A 24,787-nucleotide genomic window follows, 5' to 3' on the forward strand; every position below is an offset into this window, starting at 1 on the left:
AGGCAACCTGCGGCCCGCGGGCCGGATGCGGCCCAGCAAGGCCTTGGGACCGGCACCAGCCTGGTCCTGCCGTCGATTGCCACGGGAGCCTTTGGCCTCTCGTGTGAGGGCATGGGGCCTTTGGCCTATCAGGAGGAGGCGGGCAAGGGGGGGCAAGTGGCAGGCAAGGGGGGCAATTGTCTATAGAAGCCTCCGAAACATGCATTTATATTAACATTTTTTAAAAAAGCAGCAATTTTTTTTGCGTGTCCTCCATTTTTTATAAAAAGTGTCCTCCATTTGAAAATTTTGTCCTACATTTGTCCCGGTTTATTTATTTATTTAATTTAAAAAAAAATTATTTATTTGTTTTTTTGCTTCGGCCCCCCAGTTGTCTGAGGGACAGCAACCTGGCCCCCGGCTCAGAAAGGTTGCCTATCCCTGCTCTAGGCAGTTCATGATTGTAGATATTGTGTTATGTTATTTATTGTGTTTTTGTATTGTCCCCAGCTTCAACAAATAAAAACCAATTAAAGCAATACAAAGTTAAAAACCACTCAAATGCTTCATTGCCCTGAGTACACTTAGAAAGCCAACGAGTCCGTGCTATGCACTCAAGTAAAGAACACATGGAAGCAACTGTGTCAATCATCTCCTTCTTCCACAGATCAACCAGGGTATCAACAGAATCACCAACTCTAGCAGCTGGAAAATTCATCAGAGCATTTAGGAATCCTTTTGGATATATTTGTCTCTGCGAGGCAGACCATTCTAATGGATCCAAAGTACCTGCAGAGATTATGAGCCCCAACAAATCTAAATCCTATCAGGTAATTCTGGTAACAGAGTTCTTTCAAGGCTCCCCACCTCCTGATCAACATCATCCTTACCAGCAAAAACAAGATCACAAGTCTGGCCTGCTACATGTGTAGGACCAGATATTCACTGATACATGTTCATGGTTGCTATGGGAGCCAGGAAATTCTAAATTGGCCCTGAGAGTGTCTCATGATGAATGTTAAAATCCTGCAACACAATAAATTTGGAGGACATTAACACCACTTCTGAGATCACCCCAGCAGTTTTGGAAGAAACACACTTGGGCAGCAGAGCAGACGGCATGCCAACAATCCTGTCTTGTTGCTATATTGCCAGGTGTATATAGTCAAACCTTGGAGATTGTCAGACAGGATACATCATTAGAGGAATGGACTCATAACAGATCATTGTGACTTCTGTCCCCCCCCCCCCCCCCCAATTCACTAGATCTTGTTTGCTGCTGCACATGGAAAACTGGCGGGCACAACTGACAGGTTATCCAGGTTTCAATTATACTTGCATGTATACATGGAATTATATAGTTCTGGATCCTGTCCATTATGGTGTGCCTATTATATGGTTATTACAAATGCATTTTCATAGGTAGCTATTTAATGGGCATTTTCTTTTTTCTTTTCTTTTCTTTCATTTTTTAAACATATATCCCCAACTCCTCTTCTGACATGAACTGCAGCACTTCAGGAACAATTAAAAAATCCAAAAAACAATTTCCTTTCCAAGTCTGTTTCTATAACATCATACTGTTAAGTTTGCAAGGAAAAAGCTTCTGTTTCCCCTTTTTTTTTGGGGGGGGGGGGTACTTTTTGCCACATGCATGATCAATGGCTCTGTGCAACTGAATCATAGTTTCTAAGGGCCCTTTTACATTACACAGTTATAGCAGTATGATTCCATTTTAACTGCCATGGCAACACCCCATAGAATCTTGGAATTTGCAGCATAGGGAGAGGCATTTAAAATTCTCAGCCTGATAGCTCTATTGCCTCAACAAATTACAACTCCCAGGATTACAAAGGGTGTTACTATAGCAGTAAAAACAGAAGTATAGTAATGTAATTGTGTTATATGCAAGAGCCCTAAAACATAGAGCATGTCCCTTAATGTGGATTGTGGAGGGGAAAAGAAGACTCCTTACTTGAAACTTCTTTTTAATAGGAATAAAGAATTTGGGATGTTAATAATGTAGACGTCAGGTAGGACACTCACAAAATATTTCTCTACAAAGACATCAAGCACCAATTTTTATAGTAACATATCCTACTTTCTTGAAGTAGGCTACCTACTCAATGAATCAATACCTAGCCAAATATTATGGTAACTTTCACATGTAAAGCAAAACTGAACCTGAGATGACTGGAAGTTTTTATGAGCTAAGAAAAAATATTTAACAGTTACCTTAATCTTTGCTATGCAGCCATACACAGGTAAGCTCAGAAATAAGCCCAGTTCAGTTCATGGGGTTTTAACTTCTAGTATCTGAATACAGGATTGCACATGGCTTGTGAGTGGCAGTAGTATTTATAATCCCAACATGTGTCCAACCATTGCTGCTGAATTTAACAACATTAACTTTGGAAGTCATTTCGTTCAAAGTGTGAGGCTTCTTACTGCGGTGACATGATTATATAGGTGGGGAAAATAAGTGTGGTGCAGGCCTGAGTGACTGCAGACAGACCACAGACTTTGATAGATAAGCTGGCATTCTCCCTAAGCACATGGTACCACTTGATATTTCTGTAACCACTTGGAATGATACAAAGTGTAGCAGCACTTTGCTCCAGAAGGATATCACTGGAGATTGAAGAATTTCATCTACAAGACACAAGGGCAATGTGAATGAAAACCAGATAAGATTGCTGCAATCGTTTGGAGAGATTTACATTCCTTGACACAGAAATATGTAGATAGTAAAGAGGTATCATTTTCCTAGAACTACTGGAGTCACTTCAACTCGATTCCTACAACACATTTCATATGGTGTTGTCTTTGAAAAAGAATGGCACAGAAACTTCAGTTAGTCCAGAACAGAGCAGTAAAACTGTTAAGTGAGGCTGGGATTTGACTCTCTTCTCTCTCTCTCTCTCTCCCTCACCCCCCGAATGTATATCTACATGATTTTAAAGTGTTTAAAACTTTTAACCTGTTTTAACTTATTAAATTGTTTAATGTGTTTTAGTCTGTTTAAATATTTTTATTCTTGTAAATTGCTGTAAACTGATTTTATTTGTATACTGCCCTAACTTTGTGTGATAAACAAAACTCAAAACAAATTAATATGAATATAGTTTTCTAAAATCTTTACTGCCTGATGCAAAGGAACCCATCTTTCCTTTGCTTCAGATGGTTAAGACAGAGGAAATTGAGCTGGCAGCTGAACTTAATTTCTCCTGTAGTGATGGAAGAATCTTCTTCACAGCATCTGAGGACATCAGAATATGATAGGCTCTGTGGCACGCACAGCTTTATCCTCCAATAGAGGGACAGGGTTAAGGGACAGAAGAAATGGGCATCAGATTGTTGCTGAACACATGGATCTTGTTTAACAGCGGCACCTCACACTTCCTAATGGAAGGGTCAGCCATATGAACTTAGTGTGCTAATGCTTAATTTTCAATAGCTCGCGGTTCCAAGTGCTGTTTTTTACATTCAAGGCATTGTAACCTGAGGAATTTACCCATACGTATCTGCTTGGACCTTGTGATCTTCTTTAGAAACATCTCCAAGTCAGATGTGGCAGATACCTAGTTGGAGAAGATGCCTGCAGTGGTAGCACCCTAACTGTGGAATGCCCTCCCCAGACGCACTCAACTGACACTTTTTGTTGTTGTTATTTCAGGACCAGGTACAACTTCAGGCCTTGTGAACTAGTTGTGTTTTTTTTTAACATTTTCATCTGTGTTCTCATCAAAATGCAAATTCTTTCCTTCTTCATCAGTCTACTCTTGGTAGGTTTAATTTTGGCATTAGCAAACCCACAATGACCAGAATCCTGTTGGTGACACACGCAGATATACATTGTGCTACACATGTGCAGTGACTTTTCTAGACAATGTGGAATGGATGTGTCCAGCTGGGAGTGGACCTTGGCATGTGGAACTATTGTAGTTCTGCAATGATACACAGAGTAGTGTGTCATACTTCCTTTGTGTATTGTACTCTGCACACTGTGCAATAAAGTGACAGAAATCCAGAATCATAATTTCTTATATGTTTTGGTATAATGATGTTCAGTATAGGGACTGTGTAGTGCTAATCAAACTCTTCTGGCAGATATTTATGCTATGCAATAATAAATATATGCTGTTGATCCTAACCAGCCAATCCAGTTTTGTGGAGACCATAATTTGCGCTAGATTACAGATGTGTGGGAAATGAATCAGCGTGGATGACAGCTAAAGTGCAGGTATCATAGGACTTAGAGTGAATGCAATGGAAATCAGCAAAGCCTGTTCTTGTATCTACTATGCAACAGGGAAGCAGACCTAAAAATCACATCACACCTCTTATTGCATCCTCAACCTCCCACTCAGTAAGACCATTCCAAGTGGTCAAGAATCTTTTAGGTATGGGTCCAGTTTGCTCAGGTATGTAAACCATGGCGACCTGTTGTGAATACTATAGATTAAAAAAAATTGCTCACATTTGCTCAGAACTCGATACCACACTTGTTACAGAGCCTAAAGAGGTATCCAGTACACTGTTCAGTCAGTTTTTATGGGCTCAATTTCATTTATTGAGGCCTGATGATGTGGACAAAACAACTAAAATAGTAGTTCAATGTACCACATGTAAGTGTGACCCTTCCCCTTTTTGTCTAATAAAATCTAGCAGGGTGGATTGACCAGGTGGGACCATGGGGTGGTGGATGCCTAACAATATCAGGAGGAGATGCCTAGTGCCTTGAAATAGGCAGTAGTGTCACCTCTCCTGAAGAGGATGTCCCTGGACCAAGAGATACATAAGAATTACCACCTATTACAAATATATCCTTTTGGGGCCAAGTGCTTGAGAATGTGTTAGCTAGGCAATATCAGGCATTCTTGCAAGAAAAATATTATCTGGACCCAATTCAGTCTGGTTTCATTCACTGAAACAGCCTTAGTTGCTCTGATTAATGACCTGCTCTGAAGGAAATATGGGGGGAGTCTACCCTGTTGAAAGCATGGATATCTCAATGGCTTTTGATACCATTGATCATGGCATCTTACTAGACTGGCTCTGTGGGATGGAGGCACAGTGATTCCTCTCCTATCTAGAGGGCCAGTTCCAGATAGTGTTACGGGGGTGGTGATGGTGGTGGAATCCAAGGGCAAAACAGGACAATGTGTACCTTCCCAAGGACTGTGATCTATTGTGGGGAGGACTCCTCTATATCCTGCAGGGTTGGGACATGGGAGAGGGCCTTCTCAGCTGTAGCATCTCAACTGTGGAATGCCCTCCCCCTGGAGGCTCAACTGGCACCAACATTCATGTCATTGAGGCCCCACGTTAAAATGTGGTAGTTCACCAAAGTCTTTTGTCATCATTAATTCAACCCAAAGACAGTTTTATACAGAGATTTTAAAACTTTTAATTTTTTTAAAATCTGTTTTCAACTCAATATATTGTTTAATATGTTTTTAGCTCATTTAAATTATCTTGCTGTTTTTTAACCCATTTAATCTGTTATAATGCTATTTGTAAGCTCTGAGATCTCTTGACATAGGGCAAATTATAAATATTTTCATAAATTAATAAATAATAACAAATAAATATGCTGAGATGATCTAGGATCACAGCCAATATGTTCCACCAGCCTACCCTTGGATCATCAAAAACTAAAATGAATGAACAATTTTACACCATGCCTGTTTTCCATTTGGCAATTGGACACCAGCAGAATGCAGAGTTGTAGATTTTTCTTATCCCAAAGACACTCCTCTTTGACTTAATCTCATTTTTAAGATTCCTAACTTCCAAAATACAATGAAAAACATCAGAGAACCATTGTTTGAATGAACATAAACTTGGTGATAGAAGTATTAACACTAATTAATATAATGTCTTAAGTAAACAAACAGAAGGATGCACAGTCATCCCTCCTAATTCATGGAATTCGCGAATTCCCGAGGTCTCTCCTGACCCCTCGAATGCCTGGAACAGTTGATCTAGGCATTGGAGGGATCAGGAGAGAGCTCCTGTGGCTCTTTTTACCTCCTCTGTCATGCTTGGATCATGCAGGGGGGAGAAAGACCCCGTGGGTCCCCTCCTGACCTCTCCCATGCCTGCATCACCTGATCCAGGCATGGCAGGGGTCTGGAGGGGACCTATGCAGGCCCTCTCATGGGGGAGAAATTAGTTGTGATTTTTCCATATTTGTGAGGGTCCTTCACCCCTAACCCTCATGAATATGGAGGGATGACTGTAATTTGATGCTTGGGTGGCTGTTTGCACTGGAGAAATAATGTAGCTTTACACCACTTTAACTCCCATGGTGCAATACTATAGAATTCTGGGATTTGTCATTTTGTAAAACATTTAGTCATCTGTGTCAGAGAGCTCTGATGCCAGAACAAATAATGATTTCCAGAATGCCATAGAACTGAGCCATGGCTGTTAAAGTGGTGTCAAATTGGACTATTTCTGCAGTGCAGATGGAGCCTGTGAGACATCTTTCTGGATGTGAGTGAAACTTAAACAGAAACCCAAAGTTTATAGCAACAACATCAATGCATTACAAGAACCAGTCCTGAAGGTTGCGTTTTGCTTTTATCTACTTTTAAAGCATTCATCCTAAAACTTTAATCTAAAATCTATCCAGAACAGCCAAGTATTTTGCTTTCATTTGTGAAAGAAAATTGTAGCTTTATATGTAATAAAATCACCAAGAAAATTGTTTTATGAGCAGATGGGAATTTCTTTGCAAGTCTGGTGTGCATATTTCTATTGACCAATTTCTAAAGCAGTCAATGTTTATACTTCTTTAGATTTAGTCTGAGTTAAGAATTTGTATGTGCAAAAGTATACTGAAACATTCTGCCAATTCTCATCTATCCCATTTTAATCTTATTGCAAATCAGACTGTCCTATAAAAACAAGTGGACATGGGGGGGGGGGGGGGAAGAATGGCATGATGGAGCAAACATTCCATGCCCACAATACATCAGTGCATCCTTGATACCAAACCTGCACATTTTGATAAAGCCTCTCTCTGATTTTACAAACTGCATATGAAAAGCTGTCACAGGCCAAATTATTATGAATCCAAAGATTCATCATGGTACTGAGTAATGCACATACACTTGGCAGATTAAAAAAGCCAAGGTTCAGGGGTTGGATTTCTTCCTGGGTTGGCTTTCTATCCCCTCCCCGATTTAATTGGGACACTGTCCTAATTGGGGCTGCCTAGGAAAACAAGATTTGGGTTTTACTATTTGCATTCTAAAACCCAATAAATAAATATATAATGTTATAACACTATTAAAACTTGACATTACCTGAAGAAAATACTGAAGAAAAAACTGATTTAAGGTAGAGAAACAGAGAGATAATTTAGTACTACAAAGATCACCAAGGGGATAATATACATTAACTAAATTAAACAATGGCCACAATCCTGCACCAGTAGATGCAATTCTATCCCATTCCAGTAATATATCTCCTGCTACAATCCCCCAAAACCTATGTATCAATGTGGTGACCTCTGGAAGATGGCCACTGTTGGTTGAGAGTGAGGAGAACAGCAGATATGTACTCAGCTGTTTTCCTTTAGCTGGACTTATTATGTTTATAGAGTAATTAGTCAGAGAGGGAGCTCTAGATAACATGCATGCTCTTTTGTTTTAACTCTGTGTTTCTTTCTTTCGGTCTATGTAGTCAAGCCTTTTGTTTCTTGCCTGCCTGCAGAGGTCACTTCCTCCTTCTCCCAAAAGTTAGCCCTTTGGCACCTTTTATGTGGGAAGGGAGCATCCACACGCCCCCTGCTTCATGATGCACATTAGCTAACTTCCATACATGAGAGCCAGCCTTAGGGGCTCTTCTGTTGAAGTTCAGGCAATCTTCTTTTGTCTATCTCTTTTCCTATCCCAGAATGGATTTCCTGAAACAATAAATGTAACTTTTTCTTTCTTCTTTCTTTCTTTCTTTCTTTTTTTTTTTGCCTTACAATAGCATCCTTAATACTCTCCTGTTGCTACCAAAAGCTCATATTGCACTTGATGCACCCTGCCTGATATGTTATTATCAGACTGATATAGATACCAAATATAGATACCAAATATTCCTACATAGTTGTCATCAAGAACTGTGTCTGACTGCATTTGTATAATTGTACCAATATAATTTTATCTGATTAAGTTTTTGACATGGCCTGCAGTCTACAAAGGCTAATGACAAATAAAATATATTAGTTTTCAAGGTTTCAATGTCTCTTTCTTCTTTTAGGGATCTGTGGTTAGTTCAGAATCAAAAGTGGAATGTACGAAAATAAAAGTGGGGGGAAGGAATGGGAACGATCATGTCTGTAGTCATGGTTTCACATCACTTATAAAACCAGCAAATATTATATAAATACTTCATTGATTCGATTCAAGGTAGCAACACACATTTTTCTTATTTTTCTACTCTTTTAGAGAAAAAATAATCTGGAAAGAGATGAGTAAAGAAAAGAAGTTCCACTCTGTACAAATTCCGGTGTGCAAATCAAATATTGCAGCAGCTGCCTATTTAATTTGATCAAAAAGAGCAATTCAGGAAGCACCTGTGACCAGTGAGGACTTTCTGTTGTTGCAGGATTCTCATCATCTACACTGTTCTTCAGATACATGTCAATATTGTGTGCTCTCCATTGCCTCGTGTACTTGACAAGGTTGCATTCCTTTTCTGCTGAATTCTACAATTAACAATATTTTCTACATCAGTGGAACTACTGAGACATTATTTTTATTTGTGTCCTTGAAATCTATAGACTAAGAGGAAAATCTATTTGGGGAAACAGTCCATGAATCCATTATAAACCCACAAAGCAAGACATAAGTGCACTTAAAATAAATGTGAATATAAGAGAAAACAGAATAAGTGATTGAGTTATATTGTAATTTTGGATCAAAACATGGTGGCACAATTTCACTTCTATTTTACTATAGTCATTTTATCCAAAGTTTCATTTCAGTTTTCTAAATGTTCATATTTGCAGAATACTTCTTTACAACTTAACAATAAGCATTTTGTTTGTTTTGTCAGATCAAAGAAATGCCTGATGTAATTTTGAAAGAAGTCAATCAAATTTGCACTGGTTATCTTTAAAAACAACAACATATACTCTTTCAAAACCCAATTTTAACTTTAAAATTGTGCATTTTTGGGATTAGAAAATCTACAATTTTAAATTTAAATCCTTAAAAGGTCTTGAGGCAGTACCTTGCCCATTATTAATTTATCAACAGAGCATAAGGGCCTCACATTCTCAATATTGCCTACATTATGCTGAGAAGGAAGAAACAAAGTTTTGCTGAATTCTGTCTCAAGCCCTCCACATGCTGGCACTGAACATTTCATAACAGCAATCATATAACAAGTCAGCTTTACTTATACTGTTTAATCTGCTGATAAAAAATGTAATTTTGGGTCCTAAACAGCTCTCATGTCATCTCATTTATATTCTACCATTTTGTTAATGCAATGTAGTCAGCCCTCTGTTTTCCATTCCAGACACACACACACACACACACGCAAAAACAGAGACCCGCATGTATTCAGGCCCCATGAGTGCACAGTGGGGTATGCGCTGTGGGGACATGCCCCATTGAAGATAACGGAGGTCACCCCTCCATGAATAATCAAGAATGTGGATCTCAATCTGCGAGAAAGGAGGGGCGACTGTACTATTCTTTTGTAATCAGTATATTTTTGAAAAATCTGCAATTTTTTTCTTATTCACAGGAAAAGGATAAATTAAGGGAAATTAAGCTTACTTTTCTATTTGTTGTCCTGCAGGTATATGTTCCACTTCAAATCCAGCTTGTCTCAGCACATCAATAACAGTGTTGTTGCCCAGGAAGTGACCTAAAAGATGAACAGATGGAAAAATCACTTACAAAATGATGCAGCATCAGGCATACCTTTGGCTGAAAGAGCCCTCCCCTGCATCCACCATCATCCACAGGGAGAGAAAGGCAGTCCAGCTCCATCAGGCCTTGCCTGAAAAAAGAGCCTTCCCCTCCATCCACCATCATCCACAGAGAGAGAAAGGCAACCCAACTCTATCAGGCCTTGCCTGAAAAAAGAGCCTTCCCCTCCATCCATCATCATCCACAGGGAGAGAAAGGCAACCCAGCTCCATCAGGCCTTGCCTGAAAGAAGAAAGCCCTCCCTCCATCCACCATCCAGATGGAGAGATGGACAGGCCAACTCCATTGTACCTAATCAGAATAAGAAGAAGGGCCCTCCCTCCAGTCCATCTGTCATGGTCCAGGCCTCAGAGGGAGAGAAGATCTGCTGGACTTTCCCCCTTCCCCACTACCATTCCCTTCTCCTTTTGTGTGTTGTCTCTTTAGATTGTAAGCCTGAGGGCAGGGAAATGTCTAATTAACATGTTGTAAGCTGCTCTGACAGCCTTTTGGCTGAAGAGCGGGGTAATAATAATAATAATAATAATAATAATAATAATAATAATAATTTTCATGCTTTAATAATAATAATAATAATAATAATAATAATAATAATAATAATAGGTTTTATTTATATACCGCCCAATCACTGGGAATCCGAGCGGTTTACAATAGAGGGGATAACAGACAGTTCCCTGCCCACAGGCTTACAATCTAAAAGACACGACACAAAAGGAGAAGGGAATGGTGAGGGAGGGAGGGAATCAGGTCCAGCATTCTTCTCTCCCTCTGAGGCCTGGACCAAGGCAGATGGACCGGAGGGAGGGCTCTTCGACTTCAGGCTAGCCCCTGATGGTACTGGGCCAGCCTTCTCTCTCCCTCAGAGGCCGAAAGATGACAGTTGGGGAGGGAGGAGCCTCTTTCTTCAGGCTAGCCCCTGATGGTACTGGGCCAGCCTTCTCTCTCCCTCAGAGGCCGAAAGATGACAGTTAGGGAGGGAGGAGCCTCTTTCTTCAGGCTAGCCCCTGATGGTACTGGGCCAGCCTACACTCTCCCTCAGAGGCCGAAAGATGACAGTTGGGGAGGGAGGAGCCTCTTTCTTCAGGCTAGCCCCTGATGGTACTGGGCCAGCCTTCTCTCTCCCTCCCCAACTTTTGTGTCGTGTCTTTTAGATTGTAAGCCTGTGGGCAGGGAACGGTCTGTTATCCCCTCTATTGTAAACCGCTCAGATTCCCAGTGATTGGGCGGTATATAAATAAAACCTATTATTATTATTATTATTATTATTATTATTATTATTATTATTATTATTTAAGCATGATAATAATAATAATAATAATAATAACAACATCATTATTCCTCAAAAAAGGTGGGATGGTGGCAGTGGAGAATAAATTCCCAGGATTCTTTATCTAGGAATACTTTAAAACACAAGATACAATAGATGCAGATCTATAGATAAACAAAAGTTATCATATACATAAATATCTTTCTATGCTGGCAACATGTCAGTGAAAGAACTAGCATGTTCTAACTTGGCTCTTTTCTCTCAATTTGCCTTCTCATCTTGGATTGTATTGATTTTACCTTGCTCTGACCTTTGATTTCATGTTACCCTTTAGTCAAACACCATCATCTTCGTATTAAAGAACAAGCCCTGTGATCAGGAATAATTTTCTTTCAGTGTGAGCCTCAATTGCTTATATTGTCTCTCTGTTTTGTTTGCTCTTTTTTTATGTATGACATTTGTTTCATGGCTTCTATAATGAGCCATTAAAAAGATCAAACCTCAAAATTGTCTGATAATAAATCCTTGGAGGATGCTTATCACTTTTCTGTCTTATTATTATTATTATTATCCCGCCCTTCTCCCAAAGCTGGGACTCAGGGCAGCTTACGATATTTAAAAAAAACCATACAGTTAAAAGCATACAAAAAATTATATTAAAATAGAATTATATTGCTAAAATAATTAAAACAAATTCAATGCTAAAATCAAGTTTAAAAAGTTTAAAATGCTTAAAATACATTAAAACAATATAACACCTGTCACATGCCGTAAAAACTTTCTGTTTGAAAAGCCTTTTTAAACAAGTAGGTCTTAGCCTGCTGGCAGAAGGATAACAAAGAAGGGGCCATCCTGGCCTCTGTGGGCAGGGAGTTTCAGAGTCTAGGGGCAGCCTATACTCATAGGAGTATCTCAACCATTGTGACACTCCAGTCTTCTAGAGACTAGAGGTGTCCATGGAGATTAGTACTTTGGCTTTAAATCAAAGTGGGGTATAAATAAATTAATAAGTATTATTATTATTATTATTATTATTATTATTATTATTATCTTATCCCTCCTGAGATAAAGATGCTATTGATTTTCAAAACAGGTGTTATCACATTCAGCCTTGGCTGGGCGAATGCAACCCATATGCAGTCGAATGCCAGCCAGGCTTATCCTGTGGATTTTCCCATTTTTGAAAAGCCACAGGATAAGTCTGGTTGGCATCTGGGCTGTATAAGGGTTGCATTCGCCCGGCCACAGCTTAATGTGATAACACCTGTTTTGAAAATCAATAGCATCTTTATCTCAGGAGGGATAAGATAATAATTGAAAATTAAATGTGCCTTTATTCCATTGGGGATAAGGCGCTTTACAGCCAATGCACTAATCTCCCATGTCAGTGGGACAGTTCATCCACTCTCCTTTTACCTGGAAATTGAATGCAAATATCCAAGGTATCAAAGCCTACTCCAAAATAAATTCAACAGCACAGATTCAGTGGATCTTTCCTTTGAAGTTCTGACTAAAAGCTAGACAGAGTAAGTTCACCACCTCAATGCCACAGAAGTGCAAACTCCTGTTTCTTCATATAGAGAATCATAAATAGAAATAAGAAAATATATTCTTATTCACAAGCTGTTGTGTTGATATCCAAGCAGATGTTCAGCCATTATTTGTGGTGAATTGCACAGCTGAACTATGTGCTATGAACAAAGTTCTCAAACAAACTTGGAAAAAAACTTGGGTACTCCTGATTGCTAGATACAAGCATCCATCCTTATTAATGTTGTGCCTGATGATCTGGAAGGAGCAAGCTACTTTTGAATGTGAATCTTCTTCAGTGGCTCAGGATGAGAGTGAAAATTGTAGCATATTTATAACAATTTAGACTCGAAGCTCTTAAATTATCCCCCTCCCCACATTATAATTCAGAGAAAGTATGATAATTGATATCACTTGTAAGGCTAGGTTTGTAGAAAGTTTAGTACTATTTGGAAGAGTCTAAGGCGGGTTACAGACCGCCTGTTTGGGGCGGCCTGCACCCACCCCTTTCCCCGCTGTATCGGGGCCTCAGCTGCCAGACTGGCAGCCTCCGAGGCCCCGATCCACCACTTTGCAGGCCGCGGGGAAGCGGCAAAAGGCCGCTTCCCAGTGGCCTGGAAAGGGGTGTCCTTGGGGCTTCAAGCCCCAAGGACACCTGGCAACGGTGGGGAGGAGGAGAAAGGGGCCGCTTGGCCCCTTTCTCCTCTGCGTCGCTGGGTGCAGCTATGTAAAGGCTGCTTCCAGCGACACAAACCCCAGAAGGAGCTCTGTTTCGGAGCTCCTTCTTGCACCGCAGAAAGGGCACTATAGGCACCCTTGCGCGGCGCAAAGACATCACATCTGCACGGCCTCGTTTGGAGGCGGCACAGTCATGATGTCATAATGGCGGCGGCCATGTGGAACAGCCACCACCATTTTGTACGGAATGGGTCCATACTAGGGTTAGGGGCGTCAGGAAGTGATGCCCCTTTCTAACCCTAATATACACCCAGTCCGTATTTTCAGGCCCGTCTGTAACGGGCCATAGTTTCTAACCAAAAGACACTTTTCAGAACATTTTAAAATACTCTATGAAATAAAACTTAAACAAAAGCAGACGATGGCTCCTAATTAAAATTACATTTTCTTGTTCCAATCTGATCTAGCATTCCACCCACTCCTTTAGAGATTTGTTTTATTCCAGTTTATTAACTGGCTTATGACGAAAGTGAAAATGACAGTCCCAAAAAAGTGTTACATGATCTTAGAGGTTTGAGTGCTAGGACACCAGTGAGTCATTAACTTGAATCTATTGAAAGCATCCAAGAACTGTGGTTTGGTTTGAAAAATGCAAAGCATGAATAAAAAAATAGCAGTGGTTAAATGCCTGTACTGCAGCCATTCACTCGAAACCACAAGGTTGCGAGTTCAAGACCAGCAAAAGGGCCCAAGCTCGACTCAGGCTTGCATCCTTCCAAGGTCGCTAAAATGAGTACCCAGACTGTTGGGGGCAAATTAGCTTACTTGCTAATTAGCTTACTTGCTGTTCACCGCTATGATCTTAGCGGTATATAAATAAAACAAATAAAACAAAACAAATTAACTTCACAATTACAAATATTTTCCAAAAATACCAGCCCAGATTGTGGTCAGTTCCAAGACAATCTACTAGTACTGCCTGCATATACAGGTTATTTAGCAACAAATATAAAAAAAAATCAACACAAATGTTGGGGGGAGTTAGAGCATTTCTTTGTGAGAAACAATCTCGAAATCATTTAGCATATCATCACCATACCGGCTTAAAGGGGGCTTAAAGCACTGGTTTGAAAAATGTAGATTCTCTCCCAGTTCTTTTGTCATTGAAATCTAAATCATTTTAAGAAGTCTTCACCATTACCTGTCTCAGTGTAGAGACAGCATGCACAACTCTTTTTTATCTGCAATCATTAAATCTGAAACTCTCCTTCTCTGTATGTGATTGTGGACATTATCATGTGAGCCTCAGTCTCATCAAAATTGCATGAGTAAAAGCAAATGTATTGTATATACTCGTGTGCAAGTTGACCTCATGTATAAGCCAAGAGAAGGTTTTAGAGCCAAAATCATGGAATTTGATATGGCCCATGAATTAGTCAAGGGTAATACTTAGGAGAGAGAAAGTTTTAATATAAGATGAGAAGGAAGGAAGTGAAGGGAAATGAGGTAATTCCTGGGCAGGGGAAATCCAGAGGGAGAGGAGGAAAATGGGGGAAAGAGGTTTTAGCATTGGTTGAGAAGAGAATCACCTGTTTCACATAGATGCGTGCACAAATACACTCCTGCTTTGCCAACTCTTTCAGAAATCATGCCAAGGTATGGAAGGTGGGGCATCAGTCGGTGCTTCTTTTAGGATCTTTCTGAGCTGTATTTCTGTGTTGACCTTTATATAAGTCAACCCAGGATTTTAGGGTCACGTTTTGGGCATAAATTTTTTGACTTAGAGTATATATGGTAGACATACTGGTTTATGAGAATCCATTATTGCACATCTCTGTGATAGCACAACCACCTGTTTTTGCCATTGTTGGTTCACTGAACTTTCTTTGTACTCCGGCTTAACCCCACCTTCCTGCCTTATACCCTACCCAGAATACCTTTCAGGTATTCTTATTTTTAATGCAATTCTGAACTTATGCTAATGCAATGCAATTAAAAATGAAAAAAGAATGAAATGGGGCAAGGAGGAAAAAAAGCTTGTTTGGGAATAGTGAGAGGGAGGGAGAGAAAGGGAAAAGAAGAAGAGGATGAGACACTGACATTATGTGACTGCCAATATTGGAACTGCCATGGAAGAAACATATACCTGTGGAGTAATGGAACAGCAGCACGATTGGGAACTTATTGATAGGTTTTCCCTGTTAATGAAAAGGGACAGTCTAACAACACTTCACACACAGGGCAGCAACAAGACAGATGCACAAAAATATTAAATAATTCCATAAGCATTTTATTAATCTTTTCATGCATTTGTTATAAAGTATAAGGGTACAATAGAAACCAGGTTCAAATCCTGAGATTTCTTTTCTAATATTCAATTTGCTCCTGAATCAGAATACAGCTTCTACCATCAGCATATCACCTGCTATGATTTCAGGTGTGCCCAGAACTAGTAACATATTTTGAAACCAATAATGTATTAGCATATACAGTCAGCCCTCCATATCTATGGATTTTGAATCCATGGATTCAACCATTTACCGTTGAAAAATATTAAAAAATATATAAATATATATAAATATATAAAAGCAAACCTTGATTTTGTCATTTTACATTAGGAACAACATTTTACTGTGCCATTGTATTTAATGGTACTCGGGTAGATTTTTATATCCATGGAACCAAACCCCAGTGGATACCAATGGTCCACTTTAGGCATCATTTAATGTGTATGTTATATGTACATTTAATGTAATAGTAATGCATGGCTCTTGATCTACATGTAAAGTATTAGTATTCCATTATTAACAGGCTACTTTTTGTTATTAACAGGCTGCTTTTTGTTATGCAGCGCTTTTATGAAAATATGCTTAAAAATAGAAAAAATAGTCGAAATTCCCAAATGGCCCTTTTAAAGTAAAAAAATAAAAGTAGAAGTAAAAAAAACCTGAAGTAACAAATAAATGCTATTCATTGCACACAAAGTAATCATAAGATATTGGACACTTAAAACTACTGCTATTATTCCCTTATCTTATCACCTTCTAAATTAATGTGTTACAGGGCACACAGTTACCTAAAAAGTGTTACTGTGATTGCATGACACATAACAAGTATATTGTGGGGAGAGAAGAGGAAGAAACTGTGACTGTATTGTATTTTGATTTGGCAGGAAAATTAAAAATGAAGGATAGAATCTCTGAATTGCAACCTGGCAAATATTTTAAGGACCTGTGAAGCATGTCTTTACCATTCTCTAAAGGGATATTGGCCCTCACTGAGCCTGTGTTTGGGCTGGACTACTTCAGACTGCAGAGGAGGGTGAAAATATTATCCATTTTTTTTTTAAAAAAGTTCTGCACATAGAAAACTAAAATGAGAGGAAGAAGGCTAAGCTTATCCTTATCACTGACGTAGGGGTGCCATATACCCTTGTGAAGTGATGTGAACTGCTATTTCAACCCAGACTCACTCAGTTCAGCACTTCAGAGTCCTACTATACAGAGCCAAATCCTCTGATCAATAAAGATAAAAATCCACAAGAAAGGAAGGGCAGGAACTTTGAAATCAGAGAAAAGGACCTGTACAGCAACTAAACAGGCACAAGGATTACCCCATCACAGTCTTTTCTACCATTTCTAATTTCCATATTGCATCTGTATGTTTGTGACCCATGAATTTCATAAAGATTTTTTTTACTGTATTTCTATTTAAATTGTATAATAATTGTTTTTAAATTGGCTTCTATGGGTATATATAAACATATGAAAATCCTGAGAGTCAGCATGGTGTAGTGGTTTGAGTGCTGGACTAAGGACATTGGGAGTTCAGGGTTCAAATCCACATTTGACCATGGAAACCCATTGGGTTATCTTGGGCATGTCATGCTCTCCCAGCCTCAGGGGAAGGCAAAGGCAAACCCCCCTAAAATAAATTCTGTCAAGAAAATCCTGTGATAGGCGCACCTTTTGGGCACTATAAGTCAGAAATTACTTGAAAGCACACAGCAACAATGGAAATTATATGCAGATCTGTGTCCTTTTTAATATTCTTTCTTGTAGATGAATTTTCTCCTTGCTGGAGATGCATAAATGGTCACCTGGATTTGATGCACAGTTTTCTATCTTCAGTCTTTCCTTTCCTTTCCTTCCCTTTCCTTTTGGAAGAACCTCAACCTGAGTTAGGCCCCTCAGCAATTTAAGGTGATTTAGCTCAGAAAAAAATTGTCCACATGTCCCCATCTCTAGCAACTTTCCTAAATGCTCAGGAGATCTCTGAGTTTCAATAGCCTACAAAATACAGTGGGCCCTTCCCTGCATAGGGAGAATTCCACTAATAATAATAATAATAATAATAATGATGATGTTTATTTATATACCGCTTTTCCAAATTAGATCAAAGCGGTGTATTAGATCAAAGCGGTGTGTGCTCGTGCCCCATTGAAAACAATGGGGTGTGTGCTTGTAGCTGCGTATAGTGCAACTGCATATTGCGCGGATGCACTGTACTGCATTTTCAGATGTCCATTTTTTTTATAGAGTGCTCATAAGCAGGATAAAACTCCACTGTGAAAACAGCCTGCACAGAAAACACAAATCTGGCATGAAGATCTTTCTCCTTTCTGTGGCAGCATGTTTTCCACAAAATGGTCCCTTTTCTGCTCTGGTTTACACTAGTTTCCACATTAGGAGGAAAAACATCATAAAAATAAAATCAAGTATATATGAGAGAAATGAGTGCCAGTGTTCCACAAATTGTGAGCCAATTTAATGGAAAAACGAAATTCAGATGTTTCCAGTCACAATTGTTTTAAATAATTCCTGTTTTGTTTTGTTTTAAAGCAGACATCTTAAGCCACCCCCCCTTGAAATAACTGTTCTGAAGTAGAAACTCTATGACTTGGTTTTGTCTTCCTGGTCAATATTTGCCTTGCTCTGGACAAAAATCTTTTCAGCATTATTCTAATTTATTATGACAGTTGGTGAAAGCTGGGTCAGACAAGGGCAAGGTCTCTATTTGATTTGGGAATACCTATCACACATACAATGGTAAAAATATATGAGGTTAATTTAGTTCTGTCTATAAGCATGTAATGAATACTGAGCAAATTCCTATGTAGAACATCAGTTCTAATAGTTTTTAGTTGAAATGAAAGGGATAACAAGTAATATAGTCCACACAGGCTACTGCTTATCAGAGTGTTTTTTTCAATGGAATAAATTCAGGTTTTGAGGTTCAGAAGGAATCTAGCCACAATTATCTGTTGCAACAAATCTAAACCTTCTGACTTGTTTTAGCAATTCTATACAATTTAAGTATTATATATAATCATAATCACACACACACACATGTATATATGTATACATTATTGGTGGGGGTTAAAGGTGCAGTCGGTTTGGTTAGGTTTATATTTCATATTTATAGATTAAGACTTTTGTTCCCTACATCCTCTCAGTGTATTTGAATTCCTTTTTAATCTCATTTATTTCCTTTTGACAGGTATGTTAATGATAAACATGGTTTTCCAAAATTCATGCAGCAGTTTCCATCTTTCCCAAAATAGGAATGGGGGTGGGAGCAAAATATTCACCACCATTTGGGTTGTAGTATTGTAATGTAAGATACATTTAAACTCCACATTTGAATCAATTAATATAAACATCCTTCTTTTAATGTAAATGCAATCAAGATTAACTTCAAAATCATGTTTGGTGTAAATTTAACACCAAACACCATTTCACTAACCTTTTTATCTCTGAATATGTGAACAGCGGCAGAATGTGAAGGGAAATGTGGGACTTCCAATTGGGAAAGTATGGCTACAGATCCTGTGATTGTAGGGTAGCAGTGGGCTTGAACTGGGAAACTTGCCTATAGGTCCCAGTTCTCTTTACCGTAAGTGCTGCTCTGATATGACAGATACAGTTGAGTGAACTTTGATGCTCCATCTTAACCTGGTAACAGAAGACCAATAGCAGCCCACCTGGCCTCTTATAATCAGGTTTGGCTCCCACATCCAAGCACTTTAATGGTGAGAGGAATGGACACCTGGAACTTTGCCTCACCAGAAGCTCTATTGAGCCCTTCTTAATGTTTTGCATTACTGAAATCCTTCTCTGAACAGCTATTGAATTTTTGGTTCTAGCTTGACCCTTTTCTGGAAGCAAGCCACTAGATGTGAAGGGCAATTATTAGAAGATGCTATCTCCGTGTCTCATGCACAGTCCTACATCAGAGGACACAAGACTGAAGGGAATTTGTTAGTTTCATAGCATAAAAAACAAACAAACAAAAAAAACAATCTGAGAGTAACTTATAAAAAAGTTACTAGGGAAAAAGACTAAGAGGAAAGGAAGAGGAGGAGAAAGAGGATGACAAGATGGATGAAGATTATTTTACTCATGATGAACTCTGCAACTTGGCACATTTACCAAGTGTTACATGATTCTATATTCAGGCCTCAACTGAACAGCATTATCTGGCTCCTAAAAACTTCAGCTGCCTCAAAAGGATCTCCTTCCCTGAACACACACAAACAAATAATGAGGCCTATTATTATTTTAAGCTTTTCACTTCTGAGTTGTATCTTGTTTCTGGTCTACATCTTCATTTTACAGTCATGGCAAGAAAATAAATAAGGATGCACTGACACACTAACTGGTTTTCAAACACTGGCCATTTAAAATAGCACTCAACGTAATATCCCAAGATCTGTAATAAAATAAAGTCCGTCGACAACACATGATAAAAGTTAGGCCAGGAGAGACTCCAATTTTCTATCACTTCCAGAACCGCGTTTCTTAAGTTATGAGAATGAAACTTGAGGCTAGCAGAACAAGAAATGCAGTTGATTCCAGCAGCCACTATTGAAGACTGATATCCATAGTGTTTATTAATAAAATAAAATTCTGAAAACATTTTTCAACAGTAAACTGAAATGTTGGATATAAATTGGAAAATGTAAATATGTATAATTGCTCTGTAATGGGAAAAATCAGATCCCTTTTAAACTACTGCCAAAGACAGTTTGAGCTGAGCAAGTTGCAGAGATTCTCATCTGTCTTTACTTAGAGAAGAATGACTGGAGAATAGTGCAGATGCCAAGGACTGAATGTGGGCTTCCTGGCCCCTGCATGTAAATATGTACTTTGGAAGTGATCTTTGCAAACCACACTTCTGGATTTGAAGTGAGTGGGGAGGGAAAGTATGCTGTTATTCAATAGCTATGAAAAATACTCTGGATATGCTCAGAGGTATCAATATTCCTGATTAAGAATGCTTTACCATTGAAATTCCAGCTCAGTTTTGTAGCCAGTCTCTTACTGCTATATTTCACAGTTTTAAAATGAACAGGTGCTTTTTAAAAAATAATTTATTATTTTCCTGGACAGAAAGAATTTGTGATAGGGTGGGTTTTTTTATTTTTTAAATTGTGATGAGTGATTTTATATTGTTTTACTCTTGTTTTTAATTGCACATTTGGCCATCAATACCCACTGATTTTTTTTAATCCACGAATTCAACTATACACAGCTTGAAAACATATTAAAAATATATACATTCCAAAAAGCAAACCTTATCATTTTATATAGGTGAAACCATTATGCTACCTAATTATATTTAATGAGACTTGAGCATCCATGTATTTTGGTATCCATGGGTGTCTTGGAACCCAACCACAGTGGATACCAAGGGCTCACTGTACTGTTACTTAATACTTTTAAAACTTGTGTATAAATAATGTTTTAATTGTCTCTTGCTTTTTAAATGCTGTAGGCCACCTTGGTTTCTGCATAAGAAGAAAGGTAGGATAATAAATAAATAAATAAATAAATAAATAAATAATGAAGAAACATGCAATTTCTGTAAATTTGATGTTCCTCCCCATTTCTTTTCTTTTTAAAAAACAAACACAAATTATTGCAATATACAACAAATCCAATTTCATTTCTTCCATCATTAACAACAACAAACTATTTTCCTTATTTTTAAATTTCCGCACTGATTACAACATTGATTGATTAATTATTTTAAACCTATCATTTCCAGTTCTTTCTCAACTGGCAAAAAGCTGCCTTTGATGGCTTTCAGAAAATTTCTCAAAGGTCAAAACTGGAAGCTTAGCAAAAGGTGGGCACAACAAGATGCACAGAGTTTGATATTATGATACAAGTAATCATTTTTTACAAGCATGTTTCTGTATAATGATAGAGCCAGCACATTATGGATCAGATTCAGAACAATCACATCAGATTTATGAAAAGACCATCTGAATCTCATAAAGCCCCTCAAAAGATTCATTTCACTCCAACAGTATCTGAGAGAGCACTGCTGCTGTGACTAACAATGCAGAGCCATCCCCAAGTCTATTCCATAAACTAAGCCTTCTCATTCACCTGGGATCACACAAATTTTGTTTGTGTGACAGGGCAAGAGGGATGGTTTTTAAGAAATGTTTTGTGCTTTATCTGATTCTGGAGATGCTCTTCACATTTCTTAGTCTGCTTTGCTACAGCATTCACAGTCATGAGGAATTAAGAGTGGTAAAATGATACAAAAGAGAAATGGATAATTCCTTTACAAAAGGTCTCCATCAACAGTCCCTTTGAAGCTGTACAAGAGAAAAGGGGGAGAGAAACTCTCACCCTTGTTAGGCCATTAGCTGACACACAACAGAGACCCAAACTGTTTCCACACACATGCTAAGCAGAGCTATTTTCTGAACAATTAGTCATTAAAAGAGCCAGTGTAAACAGGGTCAGGAGTTGTCAAATCTTTACATTCCCCACAAAACAAACCAGACATTTGCAGCCTTTGGGTCTCTTTGCTTTGTAGTCACTGTCCATGTTTTCTTGAATCACCAGTCTCAACACGTTTGACACAGCTACACTGGTCACTACACCCTGACTTGAGCAATTGGGTAAAGTACAAAAGCATGTTCTGTATAGTCAATCCCTATAGAAAATAGTCACTGGATGCTTTACTCTCTTCTTCAAAATGCATATTTTTGAGACAGGACAATGTAACATTGGTAAAAGTTGAAGCAGCCACATAAGCAGACTTTCCTGCATCTACAGTATGTTTTCTAACCTTTGGTTAAGATATTTGATTTCATATTAACTCCCTTCAAGGAGATTTAATGGTTCAAACCCAGTGTCATTTTTTCAAACTTTGCATCACATGTTTTTAATAGCTATTTTTCCCCTGGTTTAATTTCTGGATATTTTAATTACATTTTTAACTTTGATATTTATTTATTTTTGAGAACCAGTGTGGTGTAATGGTTTGAATGTTAGACTAAGACACTGGGAGGCCAGGTTTTGAATCCCCATTCACTCATGAAAACTTACTGAGTGACCTTGGGCAAGTCACACTCTCTTAGCCTCAGAGGAGAGCAAAGGCAAACCCCCTTTGAACAAATTCTGGCAAGAAGATCCCATGATAGGTTTGCCTTAGGATCACCTTATGTCAGAAAAGATTTGAAAGCATACAACAACAACAATTTTTTAAAATCTATATTTCTTTTAAGTGTTGTAAGCTAACTTGTGAGAGCCAACATGATATAGTGGTTTGTGTTGAAGACATGTTCTGGAAGTTCAGAGTTCAAATTCTCACAAAGCCATGGAAATGCAGAGTAACCTTGGACAAGTAACACTGAGCCTCTGAGGATGGCAAAGGCAAACCTACTCTGAACAACTCTTGTTAGGAGAATCCCATAACAGGTTTTCTTTAGGGTCACAATAAGTCAGATATTAATAATAGAAGATGCACAGTAACAACAGTAACAACAGCAACAAGTTTCCTTGTTGGCTGGTAAAAAGGCAGGAATAAAGTGGTGGTGGTGGTGGTGGTGGTGGTGGTGGTGGTGTGTCTCTTTTTACAGATAAGATATTTGCTCTTGTGGAGCCAGCATGGTTTAGTGGCTTGAATGTAGTACTTAGGAAGACCAGGGTTTCATTTCCTGGTACATCCATGGAAACCACTCTCTCAGCCTCAGAGGAAGGCAATAGCAAATGTCTGAATAAATCTTGCAATTTGAAGGCACATAGCAACAACATATACTCTTGTCACAAGAAAGCTTCAGCTATGGCACAATGGGACTGGAACCTTGAATCACCCCATTCAGAGTCTTTCATTAAGCTTACCCTGGCCTCAGGCACTGTTCCCCAAATCTACCTTTGTGGAAAGGTGTGCTGCACATAAAATATATCATATAAAATATTTTAAGGTGGATATCTGTTAAAATATGCTTTACAAGCTATGGTGGATATAAATAGCATCCTTCAACATAAAGAAAGACACTTGTTAGCCACATTGCATCATCATTCTGCTAAATTTTTTTCCACATAGAACAATTGCATTTGTAGGACAGAAAGGCACATCCATTCACACTATTGCTCTGCATGTGATTTCTGTTTTGCTCACCATCTACCTGCACATATTTCTTCTATGATCGACTTCACAGAGACATGACTAAAGCAAGGATTTTGCTTATACAGTAAATTCTCCTTATCCACGGATTTTTTATCCATGGATTCAAGCATCCATGACTTGAAAATACTTTAAAATATACAAATTTCTATAGCCAAACCTTGATCTTGCCCTTTTATATAAGGGGCACCATTTTACTATGCCATTATATGGAATGGGACTTGAACATCCACAGATTTTGGTATCCACATGGTCTCCAGGAACCAAACTTCAACAGATACCAAGGGCCCACTGTACATCAACATGCTTCTTTTCAAAGTTGCATCTTACTTCTAAGGTGTTAGAGGGTGACTTTAAGTTCTCCCCGTGGTCCTTGAGGCCCTGTCCTATGAAGAATAGATTGCTCAGTTATTTTTGTTGAAACAGACTCCTTTGGAAATTGTGTATCTGAATGCAGCATTATTGCCACCATTGTCTGGAAAATGGAAAGACTGGCGTATTTGGACAATGTGTTTGTCACTGGGATGAGGTGAGACTGATTTTATTTCTGCTGCTGTGGGTTCTTAACAGCTGATATAAGTAGGGCAAGGGAAATAAATTTCTCTTTATTGGAACCATATCTGTTGGGTATGACTGGTATCTGTGAGTGCTGCATCTTCACAGCCCCTCTGAAAGTTAGAGGAAACTATTACCAACAGAGAGCTCAAAGAGCACTTTTTCTGGTAGGTTTGGACAGAAATGAAGCCAACCATACATGAAAATTGTTTCCTGACCAGTATATTCCATCTAGTGCTATTATTAGTGGAGGTTCTGAGCAGCTGCTATAGCACATGGGCACTGTTGTAGTTCCTGCATTGAGTGGGCAACTGTTTGAGTATGGGCAAAGACCTGTTGAATCTTATGTAGTGACATTCATCTCATTAAGAGGACCACAAGATCAAGCAGCTGATGTGGC

General features: G+C 38.7%; 1 protein-coding gene across 1 annotated transcript in view; it reads right to left on the minus strand.

Annotated features, from left to right (window-relative positions):
• TRABD2B (TraB domain containing 2B) overlaps positions 1 to 24,787 on the minus strand; it is a 387,757-nt gene that overhangs the window by 23,302 nt on the left and 339,668 nt on the right. The window contains exon 5 of the mRNA XM_089518655.1: positions 9,771 to 9,861. Coding sequence (XP_089374781.1) covers positions 9,771 to 9,861 — 91 coding nt within the window. The remainder of the gene's footprint in view (positions 1 to 9,770; positions 9,862 to 24,787) is intronic.

This window comes from Sceloporus occidentalis, unplaced genomic scaffold (genome assembly GCF_023333645.1).
Source record: "Sceloporus occidentalis isolate IW3139 unplaced genomic scaffold, rSceOcc1.0.p SCAF_3, whole genome shotgun sequence".
NCBI lineage: Eukaryota > Metazoa > Chordata > Lepidosauria > Squamata > Phrynosomatidae > Sceloporus > Sceloporus occidentalis.